This window comes from Phragmites australis, chromosome 9 (genome assembly GCF_958298935.1).
Source record: "Phragmites australis chromosome 9, lpPhrAust1.1, whole genome shotgun sequence".
Lineage (NCBI taxonomy): Eukaryota > Viridiplantae > Streptophyta > Magnoliopsida > Poales > Poaceae > Phragmites > Phragmites australis.
This window is the reverse complement of record NC_084929.1, coordinates 13,933,312-13,954,645: the sequence shown is the minus strand read 5'-3', so window position 1 is coordinate 13,954,645 and position 21,334 is coordinate 13,933,312. Positions and strand designations below refer to the sequence as shown.

Genomic DNA, 21,334 nt, shown 5'->3' with positions numbered 1-21,334 from the left:
GAATTATTTCCTACAACATATTTGCGTTACAGTGATCTAACCAGTAAGTTAGCATCCACGCTGCAAATTTCAGTCTTGCATAGATACCATGGTTGTTACGGCGGCGTGGCGTGGCGCGGCGACCCACCACCTTCACAGCTTTACAACGACATGACGCGTGGCGTGGCGACGCCATACACACGTGGCGAATAGAAACATTATAGTATAGGATATTAGCACAAAAGATAAATAGCAATGTAAATGTAGCACATAAGATAAATAGCAATGTAAATGTAGCACAAAAGACATAGCACTCTCTCATCAATCATCATTCAAAGTTTCAAATCTCTCATCTCTCAAAAGTCATCCAATGCAAACTCATCGAAATCGTTTGAAACATCCATGTTCTCCGCATCATCTTCAGTAGCATCCATCGATTTGTCACCAAAATCATCAACATCAACATCATCCACAATGATGTCTTCTTCCTCTCCTTCCTCCTCATCATCTTCAACCACTCTTTCTTCTTCAACCACTCTTGATATATGTCTTGCACGACGAGCGTAGGTCCTAGGAAGGTTACGACCTCAAAGCTCATGTGATGCACCAATTGCTTCATCAACTTGGTCCCATGTGATGTCCAAAGCACTAGAATTTTGAGGTTGGACCGTTGGATCAACCCATTCATTTTCCCAATCAAAGTCTTCCATAACCAAAGGATCATAGCTTTTACCCGCTTCCTCACGACGTTTTTGAACCTACTAGTCATTTTCCGATTGTAGGCAACATAAACCAAATCATTCAATCTTTTATGCTCTAGCCGGTTTCTCTTCTTTGTATGAATCTACAAACAACCATAAAAGCAAACAAAGTTAACAAAAATGTATTATTAATTTTGCTAATTGAAATGTGAAACTTGAGTACTTCACTTACAAATTCAAAAGTGCTCCAATTACGCTCACAACCAGATGATGAAGCACAAAGACTAACAATACGCTTAGCAAATCTTTGTAAGTCAATAGATCGGCCACCATACGCACGCCACCAATCAACTAAATTGACAATAAACATGCATATATTACGGGTTAAGCTGTACATAACATGCTGTAATTAAAATTTAAAATCACTTACGAGGGTTCTTTGACTTCATAGTTTGGAGGGCCATACAATTCTTGAAGATGCCTCCACGTTGATCTTCGTAGAGCATGGATTGTTCTTCAATTTTGTTTCGAAGGGTCTCATCTTCCACCATGCGTGCAAGCACATCATTGAAACAACCCCTTAGGTGCCCAACATATTCATCATTCTCTTTTTGGATGGCATAGAATTTTCCTGGGTTCAAAAATAGGGCAGCACCATAGAGTGGGGTGTCCATTTGCCTGTCCCAACGACCCTCAATAATTTGTAAGATATTATTGAGCAAACTTCTCTTGTTTTCAGTACAGAAGGCAGCCTTTATCCTCTCTTTTGCATGATTCATGAGAGAAGCAACTTCTGGCATGGCAGGCCTCTCATCACCATCAACCACCCTCAACACAATGATAAGTGGTAGAGAAGCTCTAAGGCAATCCTCAACAGAGTTCCAAAATTCACTAGAAAGCACAATATCATACACTTTTTTCCCGGCCTCTGTCTTTGCTAGTTTGCAACTCGTCCAATCATCAGAGGTAAACAGATATCTCAGTGCATCTCTATGCTTGTGCAAACTTTGTAAGGTGAGAAATATGGTAGCAAACCGAGTTGCTACTGGTCTCACAAGATCCCTACCACCTGTCTTCTCCCTCATTGCACTAAGAAGTCTTCCATGCCTATAGATGAAAGTAGTGACATGACGAGCACGTGAGATAGGCTTCTTGAATGCCTTCAACTTTCCAACATCTTCTAACATAAGATCCAAGCAATGTGCAGCACAAGGTGTCCAATAAAGTGTAGGAAACCTCTCCATGAGAAGCTTGCCCGCTGCCTTATAGTTAGCCCCATTGTCAGTGACAACTTGCACAACTTTATCAACGCCAATGTCGCTTATTCTCTTCTCTAACAAATCAGCTAGCATCACTTGATCATGAACTTCACTTGATGCATCAATCGACTCTAAGAAGAAAGTCCCCTCCGGACTATTGACTAGGAAGTTGATCAAATGGTGCCCTCTCCTATCTGTCCATCCATCTGACATTAATGTGCAACCATATTGCTTCCATGCATCCTCATGCCTCTTTCTCAAATCATCTGTTTCCTTAACGACCTTCTCGAGTAAAGGCTCCCTAAGCTCATGGTAGGTAGGAGGCTTGTACCCAGAACCATATTGTGCAGTGGCCTCTATAGCAATCTCAAATTGCCTAGAATTTGCGGCATTGAATGGTATGCCACTCATAAAAGAACCTGGCCCACTCCAAGTTGACAGCTTCTCTTTCTTCTTTTGTCCTCATGCTTGCTTGGATACTGATCTGAGAAGGACCCTTCGAATGTCTTTCTTCGACAACCTCTTTTGGAGTTCTCCTAATCATTGAACCGACTGACTTTGTGTTGGGCTCTTTTGATGCTCTGAACTTCAAAAAGCTGGATTGTTTCCTTTTGGCAGCTGTCCCTGAACTAGGATGCACAATGCTTCTAGAAGCATCTTGTGACTCCTCTGTCACATCAAGCACATCATCATCTTCTCCATGAAGCTCTCCATCATCATCAAGCAAAAGTGGTCTCTTCTTGCCCTTCAAAGCAGCTTGCATCTCCCGAGCAATAACTGGTGTGGTTTTGGCACACTTCAGAATATCTCCATAACCACCCACAAGATGCTCTTTGAGTCTTGTAATTCCTCCAGTTACAGTTCTATCACACAAGCAACACTGCAAGAGATCTCTATTACCAATAGTCGGCTAAAATGCATATTTCCATCCAGGATCATTTGACCTTGCCGGCTTGCGCTTTGGATCAGTCTTTGGATCATAATTTGATGCTGCGTCCGAAGCCTCCGCACTTCTAGTCCCTTGAGTAGCCATGTTCTAAAAAACAAAGTGACAACAACTAAGAATTTCAGCAATCAGCATACATAGCAATATGCCAATAGCCCAATATGCAATGCAACATCAAGAGCAATATGTCGGCACTCGGCACTTAGCACTTTAACTTTAAATAATATAAATACTGCAATATACATAGTTTATGTCTTTATGACTCTTAAATCTTGACTCTGCAATATAAATACTGCAATATACCTAGGTATTTCAATGCACTTGTCTTGAACCCAGAAGGAAGCCAAAATAAATCTGGACTGTTACCAATAGCCTGTCTTGAAAGCAGTTTCTGCATCTTTTTGTTGTATACTTGTATATACCTATTAAGTACACTTTGGTGAGACACTTTTAATATGCAATGCAGTAAATAGTAATGCACTAAATCAAAACTATATCCGTTAGAAAATGACCAATCTCTTATTCTTGTATATACTGAGTACTGAGTCTACGGACTATGGAAATTCTAGAGCATGAGACATACGGTTGCTTCTGCAATACTAGGCCTGCTTGTAGTCTCTGTCAGTCTATCTAGTGTCTAACTGCCTACACATACCGGGCGACGGGGGGAGCACGGAGCAGAGAGCCAGAGACTCAGAGAGTGGTGCTGTCGGAAGCGGCTCGACTCGAGGCAGCCACGGGCGGAGAAAGATGCGCCGGGCCGCCGGCTCCCGGCGAGCTGAGGAAGATGCGCCGGCGAGCGAAGGAAGAGGCGCCGAAGAGCGGAGGAAGAGGCGTCGGCCCCTGGCGGAGGAGGACGCGCCCGATCCCGGCGAGCGGAGGAAGATGCGCGTGCGCCACGGGCTCCCGGCGGGGGAAGATGCGCTGCGCCCGGCGGGGGAAGAAGCGCCCGGCGGGGAAAGAAGCGCCGGACCTCTGGCGGGGGAGGAAGCGCCGGACCGCTGGCGGAGGAGGAAGCCCCGGACCGTTGGCGACTTGGGGGAGGAGGAAGCGCCGGCCTGCTACGCCCGAGCAGAGGATAAGGTCTGTTCTGGACTTTTCTAATCCCCCCCCCCCCTTTCAACTTACGGCGCCCGCCATATGTTTCGTGACGCCAACAGACGCCAAATCGACGCCATATCGCCTTCGTTCCTATGTGGCGGACGCCATAGACTCCCGAGCCGTGGCGTCTCTGTGGCGAGCTCCGAATTACCGCCACGCCGCCATAACGACGATATGGCGACGCTATGGCGACACCATGATAAGTATGATAGATACACCATGTAAAATCTGCCATGGCAAACAAATGATTTGCCAGACAACCGGATCATAATTGCAACGCGTGTTAGAGCTGATTAACTACATAATGCAATGAAACTCCAAACATAACACAGGCTTTTAGAACACACAATCGCATCGAATAAAACCAAACAAGACTCAAGAAAGATTACAGTATGCTACAATAAATTGTTGGATTCAATAAAAATATGACTCAGGTAGTACAACTGCCACCTTCCGCGTGCATGGTAGCTTGAGAAGCTATGGAGTTGAACCAAATACTACGAACAAGAGTGAAGTAATTCCCACAACAACCGACTCGTGGAATTCAGCTCGCTATAGACTTTTCTATGTTACTGAGAGCTCAGCTGCGTGGGAACTACTTCAAGAATATGCAAGAGATAATGCGTTTGGATTGCCTGGGATGACAGCATGATTCTCTTGCAGCATCTCCAGGCTTAGTCTTCCATATAGTTCATAATCACATGACCTACAATGTACAGAAGACACGAAAATGTAAAGGTCCATGAGCGAAGCATTCAAATTTGGACTAGCAACAAGGCTGTAGGGAAGCAGGAAACAGTCTAGCATATAATCTAGTAACACATTTCAAGAATGTTTTCAATGATAACAAAGTTCCTATTGTCAATAATGTTCCAAGCAAAATGTTCATTTCAATTTGAAGCTTCAACAAATATGATGCAGCGTTGCGGAAATACAAAAAGAAATAAAACCCATCCACAAATATCTGTGTACAGAACATCAATTTACATTGCTGCAAGTAGCCACAAAAGCCAGCTAGCAGAGCATCTCACGAACAAGCTACCAATCCAGTAAAACATCACATATTAAAGGCAGCTTTCACATTTTAACAGCTAATCGGAATGACATGACAACTGATTTACAGCTCAGCTACACTGTCTTCCTGAGCAAATCAGCAAGGCCTCAATATATTATGCTTCGATACAATATATTATGTAATCATATGGACGAATTGCATGAGAGGAAACAAGAATCACAATATCACATCAGGTGAATCATTGCTTCCAGTAAAGCAAATTATTATATGCTGCATCATTGCTATCTCAAATGCAGTTCTATATGAATGAGACAACAATTGCAATTAGACACCAAGGCTGCGATATCTTAGGCAATGAGAGCTGATGCGTATGACACTTGACACCTTAAAAAAATAATCGAGCATTCAACAAAGGAACATTTAGCTAAAATTGGCAGGAAACAAGAATATAATGATATGCGTTAATACATCACATGCAAGATGATTGAACAAACAAGATTATATACCTCAAATCTTAATAATTTTTGCAGCCCTGATGACAGGGTTTGCTCGGGAAATCTCCTCCCGACCAGCAGTCTTGTAATCGAACGAGCAGTTATGGGTCTCGGAATGCCGGTGGCGAGGGCAAAACAGCTCCCCACACCGGCATTTGAACCCAGACAAACCGACCCTCTTGCGGCAAACATTGCACCGGTTCACAAACAGCACCGGCGACAACGGCTCAGCTGGCGCAACCACCAATAATGCTTCAGCATCAGTGGCGGTGGCATCGGCCAGCTTCCGCTTTTTGGAAGCCTCTATGGGAACATCTCCACAGGGCTTGGGCAAGAATTGAGCTGCTACTGCTGCTGCTGACGGTGGCGTCGGTGGTGATTGTGGAGGTAGTGGTTCTGGTATTTGTGCGGTTGTTGGTGGCGGCGGTGGTGCAGCAATTGTTGGGGAAGGAGAAGGTGAGGATGATGACGAAGGCTTCAAGATCTCAGCCTCGTCCTTGTTGAGGTCACAGCTTTCCTGCGCCATTTTGACTAGAGAAAGGTGAAGGAATCGAGTAAATCGAGGCAAACCCCAAGCTTGGCGATCAGATCAGGACGAACATGGTGTACAACGAGCACGAAATGGAATTTATGCGAAAAAATCAGCTCAGAAATGTCGAAACAAGGATTTTTCTTTACAAAAAAGGTGTACACTCCGGAGATCTGGAGATGGAGAAATCAAGGAAGTCGTGGAAAGAAAGGAGGAAAATAATGGAGTCTTCGCGGAAATGGACAGAAAATTCAGTTAAAATCTTACCAAGATAGATTTTTTTTTTCTGCCTGATCTGATAATGAGCAGGATCAAAACCCAGGAAGAAATCAAACCGGGACAAGAAGATACACACAGATCAGGAGGAATCCTGAAGAAACTCAAAACCGACGACCTTTTCAGCTCATGAGACGCGCACAAATCTGCGAAATTCAGCTCCGCAAGCGCCAAAGCACCGATTCTTCCCGAGAAAAATCGGCGCCCAGGAATCCAAACCACTGCCCCTGGAAATGACTCAAACGGCAGCGGCGCGGAGTTCTGGGATCGAATTCCGCGAGACCAAGAAGGCCGACGAGCCGAACCAGCACGGGGGAAAAACGCCAGTGGGGCACGAATCAGCGTGCATTCCCCGATGGTCGCGTGGAATTGACACCGAATTCAAACAAAATTCGGGCGATGGATGAGCTGGCCGAGGCCTGGTTGGGGAATTGGGAAAGCGGGGTAGGAGAGAGGGGAAAGGTGGAGCTTGGGGGCGGGGGGGGGGGGCGCACCGGGATCCTCTGCAGGGGAATTCTGGGATAAACGATTTACTCGTTTTTACGAGGTGTCAAATTGGAGGTTATGTGTGGATTTTAGGTGGCACACGACACCATTCCTTATGGCGCAGCGCAGCTCCTGTTTTCGTTTTTCCTTTTGTGCTTGCTTTCTTAGCTTCGTTTTGACCACAGTATTTTGCCAACAAGACGTCATGTAAACTTAGAGCAAAGATGTTTTCGATTGTGTGAACACTACATGTAAACTAAGGCCTGATATAGGCAAAGCTTATGTTCTCTCTGTCCACATCTTCCCAACATTAACGGCCGGCCTTCAGTTTCAACATAGCATTCTGAATAAGTTGAACTTGCAGCTGAAGTATGTCGCTTGCTTTATTGCAATAGCATTAGACTATGATGATGTCATAAGAGAAGAGTAAATTAGAATACTTAGAAAACTAAATTAAATTGGTTTCAAAGACGTCATTAAAAAAATCTATCTTAATTTCTATATAAATATGCTCTAGATTTATCTATTATGTCTACTCTACGATTTAAGAGGATTACAACATATTCTAACAAGATAAATTATAAGTATGTAAATAAGGTAGAGAAATAAACTTAGCAAAAGGAATTTTATCACATAGTATCGATAGTATGAATGCCATCCTTAATTCACGTTGGAGCTCAACCTAGAATATGCTCTCAATCGGCACCTAGTCATGACTCTTAAGCCACCAAACCACCAGGGCAAAGCTTCAAGTCGAATGAACAACTAAGCCACCAAAGCAAGGTCTCGTCACTAGCTTCTCTTATGGTCACTTACCATTATGATCACTTCAGAATTTGAGCCACAAAGGCAAGGATCTCCACGTCCTCGTACACATGTCTTGTTGTCACTCCACACCAAGTCAGAGAGTCAACAAACTTGAGCCACTAAGACCCAAGATACCGGCGAGTCAACAAGATTGCAAGATGCTGGCGTACCTCTCGGTACAAGTTAGGATCACTCATTGATCCCTTCTTCAAGCTGCAACACCTAGCTACAACTCACTCTAAACCTATAAACACTAAACACTCTCTAATCTTGTGCTTAATCACCTTAGATGATAACTTTAAGCACTTTGGTGGCTTGGATATCTTCTCAAGTGTATAACAGTATTCTCTAGACTCTCTAGCAGCATGCCACACTTTTAAATGACTTAGTGGAGGGGTATTTATAGCCTCAAACCTACCAACTAGCCATTTTTCTGGTGGCTCAGAAAGCTGTTAATACCGGACAATTTGGTGAGTACAACCTCAGAAATTAGCCGTTGGAATTCCACTCAATGCCTCTGTGAACACCAGACACTATGGTGTGCCTTCAAATCTATCACCGGTTATTCTGGTGATTTATCTTGAGCCATCTGAGCCTTCGCAGCCTCTTTGTGTAAAATCCTCTGATAAATTCATCATCATAGCATCAGACCTTTCGGTAGTTTGTTCTTTATTCTTCAATACTTGTAGTTGCCTCTGCAAGAAATGCTCCGCTGCTAAACTCCGATATGCACAAACCAAGCACCGAACCATCCGGTTGGTTGATCTTCAGTCTTCTGCACTTGCATTCTTCTCTGTAGAAAATACTTCGGTGTTACCAAGTGCAAATCACCAGACTATCCTGTGAGGTCCTCAGTCTTCTCCCTCTTTGTCAGAAATACTCCGCTGAGTTCAACACATAGAGCATCGGACCATACGATGAAGTCATTAGCCTTCACTCTGCCTCTGGACAAAATACTCCAATGAGTTCAACCCCTAAACACTGGACCATCTGGTGAGGTCAATTCTATTGGGACTTTGATAGGTGTAGAGTGCCTGATCTTTCGGCGAGTGATGATAATTTCGATTAGTGGACGTCGACCCTCACGATCCGACTACGACGAGCAAGCCCGAAGCGCCAATGCAATCGCTGAACCAACTTCCGATGGATATTAACCTTGCGGTAAACAAGATCAACCTGATCACGAGGATCAATTCTTGCAAGCAATCGAAGAACGAGCAAGAATTAGAGGCGAGCAATCTGATGTATTGCACGAAGGTGGAGTTCTGAATTCACGTCGAAGGACGGATTGTAGCTAGGCTATCAATTAAACAAAACTCCAGTAAAATAGGGGGCGCAGCCCCTGGTTTTATAGGGTGGAAAAGAGGGGGCGCAGCCCCTAGGGCCGGCTAGGAGAGGGAGAGGCACGCACCCCTAGGGGCGCCCTCCTTTGGGCCGCCTTGGCCAGATTGGCCCAAGTTGGTCCACATCAGTCTTTAGGCCTTCTGTTGGTCAAACTGAGCTTCTGGGCCTTCATTCTTCAGCACCAAAACAATCTTTAATTCTCGTGCACGGGCCCGAGTCATTGGCCTAGCTGGTGGCGCCTGGATTGATGGAGATGGCGTGTGGACTTGGGCTGATGGAGATGGCACCTGGGCTGGAGTGGATGGCGTCTGGGCTGATATATAGGTGTCGATGTCCTCATCATCCTCCCCTTCTTGAAGTGAAGTCGTCCTCGACGGCAATTCATCATCCTCGCCCAAATATGGTTTCAAATCTGCAACATTAAAACTAGTGGAAACACCAAACTCCATGGGCAGATCAAGAACATAAGCATTATCATTAATTTTGGTTAGCACTTTAAAAGGACCAGCAGCACGAGGCATCAATTTCGAACGACGCAAAGTAGGAAATCTATCTTTACGCAAATGCAACCAAACCAAATCACCAGGTTCAAAAGAAACATGTTTTCGACCTTTACTACCAGCAACTTGATACTTTTTATTAGCAACAGCAATGTTTTGTTGTGTTTCTTTATGCAATTGTTTCATGTGATCAATATGAGCAAGAGCATCAACATGTGGTTCATCTTCAACATCAATAACAAACAAATCAATAGGCGCCCTAGGAATATAGCCATAAACAACCTCAAAAGGACACATCTTAGTGGCAGAATGTGTAGCACGATTATAAGCAAATTCAACATGAGGTAAACAATCTTCCCAACGTCTCAAATTTTTATCTAGAACAGCTCTAAGCATAGCAGACAAAGTTCTATTTACTACCTCAGTTTGCCCATCAGTTTGAGGATGACAAGTAGTACTAAACAGCAGCTTAGTTCCCAATTTATTCCAAAGAGAACGCCAAAAGTGACTAAGAAATTTAGCATCACGATCAGAGACAATTGTTTTAGGAATTCCATGCAATCTAACAATCTCTCTAAAGAACAATTCAGCAACATTTGAGGCATCATCAGTTTTATGACAAGGTATAAAGTGAGCCATTTTAGAGAATCTATCAACGACCACAAAAATACTGTCCCTCCCCTTCTTAGTGCGAGGCAACCCCAAAACAAAATCCATCGAAATATCATGCCAAGGTGAAGAGGGAACAGGCAAGGGCATATACAAACCATGATTACCCAAACGAGACTTAGCTTTCTGACATGTAGTGCAACGTGCAACAAGGCGCTCAACATCACGGCGCATCCGTGGCCAAAAGAAGTGGTCGGACAACACCTCGTGTGTTTTGGAAACGCCGAAGTGACCCATCAGACCACCTCCATGCGCCTCCTGCAACAACAAAAGACGAACCGAGCTAGCTGGAATACACAGCTTGTTAGCACGAAACAGGAACCCATCCTGCATATGAAATTTGCCCCAAGGTTTGCCATCTTTACAGTGTAAAACAATGTCATGAAAATCAGCATCATTAACATATTGATCTTTCAAAGTTTGCAAACCAAAGATTTTAAAGTCTAATTGGAACAGCATCGTATAACGACGAGACAAAGCATCAGCAATCACATTTTCCTTCCCGTTTTTATGTTTGATGATGTACGGAAAAGACTCAATGAATTCGACCCACTTAGCATGACGACGGTTCAGATTAGTTTGGGTTCGAATATGTTTCAAAGCTTCATGATCAGAATGAATAATAAACTCGCGAGGCCATAGATAATGCTGCCATGTTTGCAAAGTTCGCACTAAAGCATAAAGTTCTTTATCATAAGTAGAATAATTAAGAGCAGCACCACTTAACTTCTCACTAAAATATGCAATGGGTTTATGATCTTGTAATAAAACAGCACCTAACCCAATTCCACTAGCATCACATTCCAATTCAAACACTTTATCAAAATTAGGCAATTGCAAGAGAGGAGCATGAGTTAACCGTTCCTTTAAAGTGTTGAAGGCTTCATCCTGTGGTGCGCCCCACTCAAATGGCGCACCCTTCTTGGTCAATTCGTGCAACGGTGCAGCGATGGTGCTAAAATCTTTCACAAAACGACGATAGAAACCTGCAAGACCAAGAAAACTGCGAACCTGTGTAACCGTCGTCGGTTGAGGCCAACTTTGAATGGCGTCCACCTTGCTGCCATCTACCTCAATTCCCTGTGAAGTGACAACATAGCCAAGAAACGAAACACGTTGCGTGCAAAAAGTGCATTTTTCCATGTTACCAAACAAGTGAGTAGCACGCAAAGCATCAAAAACAGCACGCAAATGATCTAAATGCTCATTCATGGATTTGCTGTATATAAGAATATCATCAAAATAAACAACAACAAATATTCCAATGAAAGGCCTAAGAACTTCATTCATTAAGCGCATAAAAGTGCTAGGAGCATTAGACAAACCAAACGGCATAACCAACCATTCATACAAGCCAAATTTTGTTTTAAATGCTGTTTTCCATTCATCTCCTAGTTTCATTCTAATCTGATGGTAACCACTACGCAAATCAACCTTAGAGAAAATTGTGGCACCACTAAGTTCATCAAGCATATCATCAAGGCGTGGTATAGGATATCGATAACGAATTGTAATATTGTTAATTGCACGACAATCGACACACATACGCCATGAACCATCTTTCTTAGGAATAAGCAAAACAGGAACCGAACAAGGACTAAGAGACTCACGAATGTAACCTTTGTCAAGTTAGGTCGTCCTGAACGACCTGTGTACTAAGAACACGCTGCACAACAAGATTTGCATACCTGTCGGCGGCACTAGAGTCGACATGAAGCTCCGTATTATCTGCATGGTCAGTAGCAAGCATAGAATGTTGAACATCCTCAGAATCACTAGCGGAAGAATACTCACCGTCGTCACGAATCAGCATGGTCCGTTTGTTGGGGCAATCTCGAATTACATGACCAAACCCTTTGCAACGATGACACTGAATATCGCGAGCACGTCCAGATGACGGCGCGGGCTTGGCCGGAGGCGCGGTCGGCTTGGCCGACGAGTCGCGCGAAGGTGCGGTCGATGAAGAGGTCGACTCGCGCGGGGTGGAAGAGGAAGTAGGGGGCGTCGACCGTGGGGCTGGTGTAGGAGCCTTGCTCGAACCTGCAAAATGATTAGTGCGTGTCGAAGATCGCCGTCCCTGCACTTCGCGTTCAGCTTTACAAGCATATTCAAATAAGGTGGTCATGTCATCATAATCCTTATAATCAAGAATGTCCTGAATTTCACGGTTTAAACCACCTCTAAAACGAGCCATAGCAGCATCATCCTGTTCAACTAAACCACAGCGAATCATACCCTTTTGCAAAGCTTGATAATAATCCTCTACGGAAAGCGAACCTTGTTGAAAACGCTGCATTTGATTAAGCAAATCTCTAGCAAAATATGACGGCACAAAACGATGACGCATAGCAGCTTTTAATGCCGTCCAAGTGGCTGGAATATTATCAGGATATTTTTGTCTATACTCACGCCACCAAATTAAAGCAAATTCAGTAAATTCACTAATAGCAGCCTTAACTTGTAAATTAGCAGGAATATCATGGCAGGCAAATTTTTGTTCAACTTCTAATTCCCAATCAAGATAAGCAGCCGGATCATATTTGCCAGTAAAAGTAGGAATCTTAAATTTTATTTTGGCAAAAGAATCATTAATAGGAACACGTACCCTACGAGCACGACCACGACGATTGTCTTCATCTAGCTCGGTGTCGACGCCGTAGTCACGTGCATTTTGCAACTCCGTGAGCTGTGTCGACATGGTCCGAAGCTGTGTCGTCATGGCCTCAAGACGAGTCGTGATCGACTCGAGCGTGGTGTGGGCAGCTGTATCAGCGAGGTCGAGCTGATCAAAACGCGCATTCGATGAAGTGATCGTAGAATCAAATCTCTCGTGCATCGTCTTCATGTCGTTTTTGAGCCCATCAACCTGCGCCTGGACATCCTGGAGGGAGAGCTCCTCCGACTGCGAGCCTTTTTCTGTCATCGAAACACCAACAAAAACAACCACAAAAAAAAAGATCCTACGACGAGAGGTGAGTAATGGATGAAAAAGCTCAATCAGAAAGCTGTTATCAACTCTTACCCGTTCTTATCAAGCACGCAAGCGTGAACTGCAACCACAGGTAAAACCGGTGGAAGATTGGAGGAGCGATTGCGTGGTGAAACAAAAACCTGCTCGTAGTAGAAAATTTGTGGAGCTAGGAGGCTGCACTCAATCCAAGGGTTAGCACAATTCAAACAATAACTGCAAAGTTGAATAATAGTGCTAAACACGAACAGATGCTGCCGGCACAAGTGCGAAAGGCTAGTAAAAGGTGTAGGAACCGCCGGTGGAAAACTGATGGCCGATTGCCAGACGCGCCTGAAACCAAGGCGAATGCGATCTTTCCAACAAACCAACGAGCAAAACGGAGTGGTAATCGGTCAAGATAAACAACCCCCTTTTTTTTTCTTCTTCAGGGGAACGTAAAATCTGAATATATGAACAAAGAGACCTCAAAAGAGCAATTGATGACACACACTTTTTTTTTTGTAGAGGCAGGGGTAAAACGGTAATTAAAAGATACTCTCTCTCTCTCTCTCTCTCTCTAGAGTAGGGTCAAAATTTGAGCTGGTTTGTGCTTGTCGCGGCGGATCTGGACGAGCAAAAGACGCGGCGCGACCGGGTAGGAAACGGCCGGATCGCGTGGCGCGGCAAACGGAACCGAACAGGACTCTCGCGCGCGGTAGCCAAAACGAGCTGGACTCTTGCGCGCGTCAAGAGACCGTGGCGCACACGGCAGGGAAGATTGGGGCGGCTAGAACAGATGGAGAGAAAGACACGAGTAACCAGCAACAATTGAACGCGTAAGCACAAAAAAACTCAACAATGCAGATTATTGAAAGAAAGTGCAAGGCGCAAAGGGTGCTGGGACAAAGATCTAACCTAATTTTTTTTTTTGGTTTATGTGGACTAGGATGAACGAAAAACACACGATAAACTCACCGAGAAAACCTGGAATCTGATACCACTTGATAGGTGTAGAGTGCCCGATCTTTCGGCGAGTGATGATAATTTCGATTAGTGGACGTCGACCCTCACGATCCGACTACGACGAGCAAGCCCGAAGCGCCAATGCAATCGTTGAACCAACTTCCGATGGATATTAACCTTGCGGTAAACAAGATCAACCTGATCACGAGGATCAATTCTTGCAAGCAATCGAAGAACGAGCAAGAATTAGAGGCGAGCAATCTGATGTATTGCACGAAGGTGGAGTTCTGAATTCACATCGAAGGACGGATTGTAGCTAGGCTATCAATTAAACAAAACTCAAGTAAAATAGGGGGCGCAGCCCCTGGTTTTATAGGGTGGAAAAGAGGGGGCGCAGCCCCTAGGGCCGGCTAGGAGAGGGAGAGGCACGCACCCCTAGGGGCGCCCTCCTTTGGGCCGCCTTGGCCAGATTGGCCCAAGTTGGTCCACATCAGTCTTTAGGCCTTCTGTTGGTCAAACTGAGCTTCTGGGCCTTCATTCTTCAGCACCAAAACAATCTTTAATTCTCGTGCACGGGCCCGAGTCATTGGCCTAGCTGGTGGCGCCTGGATTGATGGAGATGGCGTGTGGACTTGGGCTGATGGAGATGGCACCTGGGCTGGAGTGGATGGCGTCTGGGCTGATATATAGGTGTCGATGTCCTCATCAACAGTGGCCCCCGAGTACTCGGCTCCTTAAGGATCCAAACAGTCAGTTCCGTGAGAGAGTGCTCGAGGTCGTGAACAGTGGCCCCCGAGCATTCGGTTCCCCGAGGACCAAGAAAGGGCATATCCGGGAGAGAGTGCTCGGAGCTGCAAACAGTGGCCCCCGAGCACTTGGTTCCCCGAGGGCCTGAGAAGTCCTTTGCCGGTGGTCCCCACAACGGCTCAGCGGTGAGGTGCCAACTGGTGAGAGGACCGATGCCGCTTTTAAGAGGGCGCGTAGCCTGTCACTTCCAACTGCTCCCCCCACGCTTGCTGTCAGTCCCTGCCACGGCCTGGCATGGAGGCGTGGGGACATTTAATGCACGGGTCTCATCGCGCATCATCCGGCGCGCCTTGGGATAACGTCGCAGAGCTCGAGGCGCCCCGCCTGCCGCCCTCCTGTGTTAGACCTGCTCTGAGTGGGCGGGCACACCGGGCTGCTCGGTGGCTACCCGGTGGGTCCTCCCTGTGGCGCCCGTTGAAAAGCGGCATGATGACGAACAAGACCGGACGGGGGCGCATTTTCAACCCTCCCTGTCACCTCGCGCAACAGCCCATGATGGTTGCTTTCCATTTATGGCACCTTGGAACTCGCGCCATCCTTCCTGGGCACGCCACCGCCCCGACGGGTATATAGGCGGGGCGGGCTCCCCGGAGAAAACTAGTTCGACAGAAGTTAAGTTCAGTACGAGCTAAGGCGAAGTTCGGGATCAGCTGAAGACAAGTCTTGAAGAACAAGGAGGACGAAGCTCTAGGCTAGACAAATATTCTTGTAACTCAGCAGATACTCAGAGAGACATTCTCAGAGCATTTATGGCATACACACAGGAGTAGGGTGTTACGCTCCGTGTAGCCCGAACCTGTCTAAAAATCCCCTGAACATTTACTACTTCCCGCATCCGAGCGTTCCATTCCACCTGCATCTCATTTACTCCCATTTATTTCACCTACGAAGCGAATTCAGAATCATCCCCCCGACCGAATCTCAAAGGGGGTCCCTCCGGATCCCCGCTTGAGGAGTTCACCCTCCGACACACACCATGCAAACGAACAATCTCCCGAAAGAGCACATCAACAACATGTGTAGCATCATGTTCTTATGACATGGTATGAAGTGTGCCATCTTAGAAAACCTGTCAACAACAACAAAGACACTATCACTCTCCTTCTTTGTTCTATGCAATCCTAGAATAAAGTCTATAGAAATATCCTCTCATGGTGCACTAGGTATATACAAACCGTGAGGATTAAGACGTGACTTAGCTTTTTGACATGTTGTAAAGCGAGCAACAAACCACTCCACGTCTCTCCTCATCTTGGTTCAAAAAAAATGACCAGCAAGGATGTCATCCATTTTCTTCACACCAAAGTGTCATGTCAACCCTCCTTCATGTGCTTCCTGCGACAATAACATACGCACGGAGCTAGCCGGAATGCATAGCTTGTTAGCGCTAAACACAAATCCGTCAGTGAGGATGAATATGTTCCATGTTTTACCCTCCTTGCAATTCAGCAACACATCTTTGAAATCATCATCATGTGCATATTGTTCTTTAATTGTTTCAAAACCAAATATTTTGAAGTCAAGTTGTGAAAGCATGGTGTAACGCCTAGACAAAGCATCATCAATGACATTTTCCTTCCCTTTTTTGTGTTTGATGACATAGGGAAAAGACTCAATAAATTCAACCTACTTGGCATGTGTACAGTTCAGTTTTGCTTGACTTCGATGTCTTTCAAAGACTCATGATCAGATTGTATAACAAACTCTTTGGGCCATAAATAATGCTGCCATGTTTCCAAAGTTCGAACTAGAGCAAACAATTCCTTATCATAAGTAGAATAGTTCAAACTAGGCCCACTCAACTTCTCGCTGAAATATGCTACAGGTTTCCACTCTTGTAACAACACACCTCCCAAACTAATTCCACAACATCACATTCAAGCTCAAAAGTTTTATTGAAATCAGAAAGTTGGAGCAAAGGTGCATGTGTTAACTTATCTTTCAACGTGTTGAAGGCGTTCTTGTGTGCTGCAGCCCAAGTGAATGGCACACCCTTCTTGGTGAGTTCGTGCAGTGGGGCTGCAATGGTGCTAAAATCCTTTACAAAGCGGCAGTAGAATCCAGCAAGTTTGAGAAAGCTTTTCACTTGTGTGACCGTTGTGGGAACTGGCCAGCTATGTATGGCTTCAACTTTGGCTTGATCAACTTCAATTCCGTGTGGGGTCACAACATAGCCAAGAAAAAAGACTCGATCTATGCAAAAGGTGCACTTCTCAAGGTTACCAAACAAATGTGCATCACGTAGAGCATCGAAAACAGCACGCAAATGATGTTCCTCAAGTGATCTGCTATATATGAGAATATCATCAAAATATACCACCACAAATCTGCCAATGAAGGTGCGTAAAACTTCATTCATTAATCTCATGAAAGTGTTGGGGTGCATTAGTGAGACAAAAAGGCATGACTAACCATTCATATAGACCGAACTTAGTTTTAAACGTTGTTTGCCATTCATCTCCTAACTTCATGTGAATCTGGTGGTAACCACTACGCAAATCAATTTTAGAGAAGACAATTGAGCCACTTAGTTCATCAAGCATATTATCTAACCTAGGGATAGGGTGACGATATCTGATTGTAATGTTATTAATTGCTCGGCAATCTACACACATGTGCCGTGATCCATCTTTCTTAGGAACTAAAAGCACGGGAACAACATAGGGGCTAAGAGACTCACGCACATAACCTTTGTCAAGAAATTCTTGCACTTGGCACTGAATCTATTTAGTTTCTTCCGGGTTAGTCTTGTATGGCGCACGATTGGGCAAGGAGGCCCTGAGAATGAGGTCAATCTGGTGCTCAATCCCTTAAATTGGTGGTAGCTCCGGTGGCACCTCCTTTGGAAAAATATCAGCGTACTCTTGCAAAAGGTTAGTGACAGTAGGAGGCAAAGAAGTAGAGATATCTTCAAGTGAAAACAATGTTTCTTTGCACACCAAAGCATAGCAAACAACAGTGCTAGCATCAATTTCCTCCAAATCAGATTTAGTAGCAATGAAACAAGATCCTTTCAACTTAATCTCTCATTCTTATTAGCATGAACAGATTTGGTGTTTTTCTTTTTATGTTTCTCAAGTTCAGTTGCCACAATCTGATTTTCACTCTTAGCATGCTCAAGATTTTTTAGTTTCCTGGCTCTAGCAATTTCATCTTTCAAAATGGCCTTAGGCGACATAGGATGCAACACGAGTTTCTTGCCATTATGTACAAATGAGTACTGATTTGATTTGCCAAAATGCAAGAAATCTTTCTCATGTTGCCATGATCTACCTAACAACATAGAGCATGCTTTCATAGGTACAATATCACAGTCAATATAATCATGATAAGAACCAATGGCAAAGTTAACTCTTACCAACCGTGTTACCTTCACCTTGTCGCTGCTGTTGAGCCACTAAATGTAGTGAGGCTGCGGGTGTGGCCGTGTGTCCAATGCAAGCTTCTCCACCATTTCAGCACTTGCCAAGTTGTTGCAGCTCCCTCCATTAATGATCACGTGGCAAGAATGCTCCTGGATCACACACTTAGTTTGAAACAGGGTGTGTCGCTGATTTTGTTCAGCCCTCTCCATTTGTGCGCTTAGCACTCATTGCACTACAAGGCTTTCATAGCGCTCTGCATCTTCGGCCCCAATGTGCTCTACACCTTGGTGGTGCACATCATCTTCCCCTGCATTGTTAGCTGCGAGCAAAGCATATGTTTCTTTCTCTAAATCACTAGTAGAGGAATACCCACCATCCGCTCACACGACCAGAACACGTGTGCTTGGGCAGTCCTTGCGCACATGACCATAGCCCTTGCAGCGTAGGCACTGAATGTCCCTTGTGCATCCTGATGATGCCACTGAGGGCGAACTCTTAGCAGGCGTGGCTGCTGCCCCTCTTGTTGGTTCAGTTGGACATGGTGCACAATTTGATGCGGAGGGACATGACTTGCTACTCGAGGAGGATGGTGCAGCTGCTCAGGTCGATGTTGCAGCAACGATGGAAGGAGTCCAAGAGCTAGCACGACCTGCAGGAATGTTAGTTCTCATGCTAGCTCGTCATCCCTGCACTTCTCTTTCAGCGTTGAAAGCAAGATGAAACAAATAAGTGACTGAATTATATTCTTTATAAGCTAAAATGTCTTGAATCTGGCCATAGCAACGTCGTCATTCTCCTATAAATCACAACGAAGCATGCCCATTTGCAGCTCTTGATAATACTCTTCTACAGATTTAGTGCCTTATCTTAGTTGCTGCAATTTATGTAATAAATCATGTGCATGATATCAAGGAACAAATCTGGCCTGCATGACTCATTTCAAGGCTTCCCAAGTTTGTGGAATATTATTTGGGTTCTTACGATGGTACTCGCTCGACCAAATAGAAGCGAAATCAGTAAACTCACTAGTGGCAGCCCTAACACATTTCTCCTCAGGAAATTCATGGCAAGTAAATTTTTGATCAATAGCTAATTCCCAAGTGAGGTATGTGTCAGGATTATACTTTCCATCAAAAGAGGGTATGGTAAATTGATCTTATCAGCACGTACCTGTACCATGGCGGTTGCGGCGTTGTTGCCTGCGTTGATTACAAGTTACCTCTTCATCAAGCTCGGTGTTCGTAGAATATTCTATGTCATCCTCACCCACGACGCTGCCCACGGTATTGTGGTTGTTGCTGTTGCGTGGTCCCGAACTATCACAACCATTCTGGTCCATCCTCTCCAATCGATCCATGATACCTGCAAGAGAAACATTAACAGCCCCAAGAGAGCTCTCTAACGAGGCCAGCTTGGTGTTGGTGTCAATCTGAGCTATCTCCAATTGGCCAAGGCATTCATTGGTGACTCGAACATCCTCATCAAGGTGTTCAGCATGCACCCTCACTTAGTGTTCAAAGTGTTGTATGATGCCTCTCGTATGCGGTGAATATTGAGATGTATCATCCGCATCTCCTGACATGGTTAGTATGCAGCAAATAATTCACAAGAAATTAAGCCTATCAACTAGTGGAACTAGGTGACATCACTCCATCTCTTCCTCAGACTTGTACAACCAAGTTCTTACATGTTCTTACCATGCTTTTGCAGATGGTTTTGGTAGCCGGCAAGAACAACAACAAAAAGGTGGCAGCAAGCACAAACCTGTGACGTTGTAGATAAATTTGTGGAGCTATAGGTGGCTGCAAGAAAATTCAATGTACAGCTAGAACCACGTTAGTCGATGCAAATTGAATAAACATTCAATGATGGTACCGTGCTGGTCCTAGGCTAACCCGTGTTAGACACGCAAGCCTGAACACAAGCGTTGTCACACATAAAAGTAACCAAGGAGTACAAGGAAAATAGCAGCAAGAACCCCTTCCTTCATTTCTCCTCTTTTTATTTTCCTTTTCTCTCTTTTGTTTCTGAATTTTTTTCTTTCTTTTTTTTGTTTTTGCACAACTAGCTCAAATATGAAAACTTTTCACAAGGATTTCAGAAAGTTATTACATACATACACTTTTTTTTCTCTCTCTCTCTCGAAAGTAAGAATACTCAGTTCTGAACAAAGAGGGAATGTTTGGTTCAGTGTCTTGGTATGTTTGGACCTGTCCACAAGTTAGAACAACCAATGAATCTGCTATTTGGGTGGCTGTTCGGACCGATCTGCAAAACTAAGAACGAATAGGTGTTCGCGGTGGCAGCGGAGGTGTATATGGGGGAAAAGATGGCGATGGTTCTGGTGGTGGTGTTGGAGGTGGATCTGGTGGTAACGATGGTGACCAAAACGTGAGAACTTGAAACTCTAATGGATTAGGCACTAAGAACCAACAACTCGACCAATCGATGCAATCGAAAACTCAACAAGCAAGAACTAAGCAGAACTTCAAAGGCTTAAATTTGTTTTTGGGATTTCGACTCTAACCTATTTTTGGGATTTTTCTGTAATACTGAATTTTGAGGGAAAAAAAAGAGAAGAGGTTGACCAAATTTTTGACTTTTTAATCTGAGGCTCGTATCGACGATCGGAGACCGCGGTTGCGTTCATCTCGTCGAGACGAACCCATTTTGCTATTCATATGTCCGTTCCGGGCACTTTGAGACCCGTAGCGAGCCCAATAAATTTAGACCGTTCGTTGTTTTGAAAAAAAAATAAAGGATAAGTATTGGATGGATCGGTCCTCAACCCGATCCATCCAGATACTTCGAGTGCTCGTGACTCTCTCTCTCTCTCTCTCTCTCTCTCTCTCTCTCTCTCTCGCGCGTCTCTCTCTCCTGCGTTTCCGCCGACCCCGTCGCCGCCGAGCCCCTGCCGCTGGCCGCCGCGTGCTGCGCCGCACAGCACCGTCCGCCACCGCCGAGCTGCCGCTGTGTCGCGCCACTGTCCGCCGCGCGCCGCCGCCGTGCTGCGCTCGTGTTGCTGCCGCGTCGACCGTCTCCGCCGTGCGCTGCTGTCCGCCGCGCCGGCCGTCGCCGCCAAAGCTCGCTGCCGCCGGGCGCCTGCGCCGCCATTGCGCCGGGCCGGCTACCGTGCGCCGCCG

The 21,334-nt window shown here is 45.1% G+C and overlaps 2 protein-coding genes across 3 annotated transcripts; both read right to left on the bottom strand.

Moving 5' to 3' along the window:
- Positions 1 to 229: 229 nt before the first annotated feature.
- On the bottom strand, positions 230 to 3,314 carry LOC133928660 (uncharacterized). 2 transcript variants are annotated; one of them, XM_062375094.1, is made up of 4 exons: positions 3,189 to 3,314; positions 1,111 to 2,975; positions 913 to 1,031; positions 230 to 823 (listed from the first exon to the last, which is right to left on the bottom strand). In XM_062375094.1, the coding sequence occupies exons 2-4, from the start codon at positions 2,348 to 2,350 to the stop codon at positions 329 to 331; spliced, it is 1,854 nt and encodes a 617-aa protein (XP_062231078.1). In that variant the 5' UTR covers positions 2,351 to 2,975; positions 3,189 to 3,314; the 3' UTR covers positions 230 to 328. The 2 variants fall into 2 exon arrangements, with proteins under 2 accessions (XP_062231078.1, XP_062231077.1); XM_062375093.1 differs by having other exon boundaries at positions 1,111 to 3,299.
- A 1,047-nt stretch (positions 3,315 to 4,361) lies between these two features.
- Positions 4,362 to 6,878, bottom strand: LOC133928661 (zinc finger AN1 domain-containing stress-associated protein 15-like). The gene is made up of 2 exons (XM_062375095.1): positions 5,508 to 6,878; positions 4,362 to 4,692 (listed from the first exon to the last, which is right to left on the bottom strand). The coding sequence occupies exon 1, from the start codon at positions 6,019 to 6,021 to the stop codon at positions 5,509 to 5,511; it is 513 nt and encodes a 170-aa protein (XP_062231079.1). The 5' UTR covers positions 6,022 to 6,878; the 3' UTR covers positions 4,362 to 4,692; position 5,508.
- Positions 6,879 to 21,334: the final 14,456 nt, after the last annotated feature.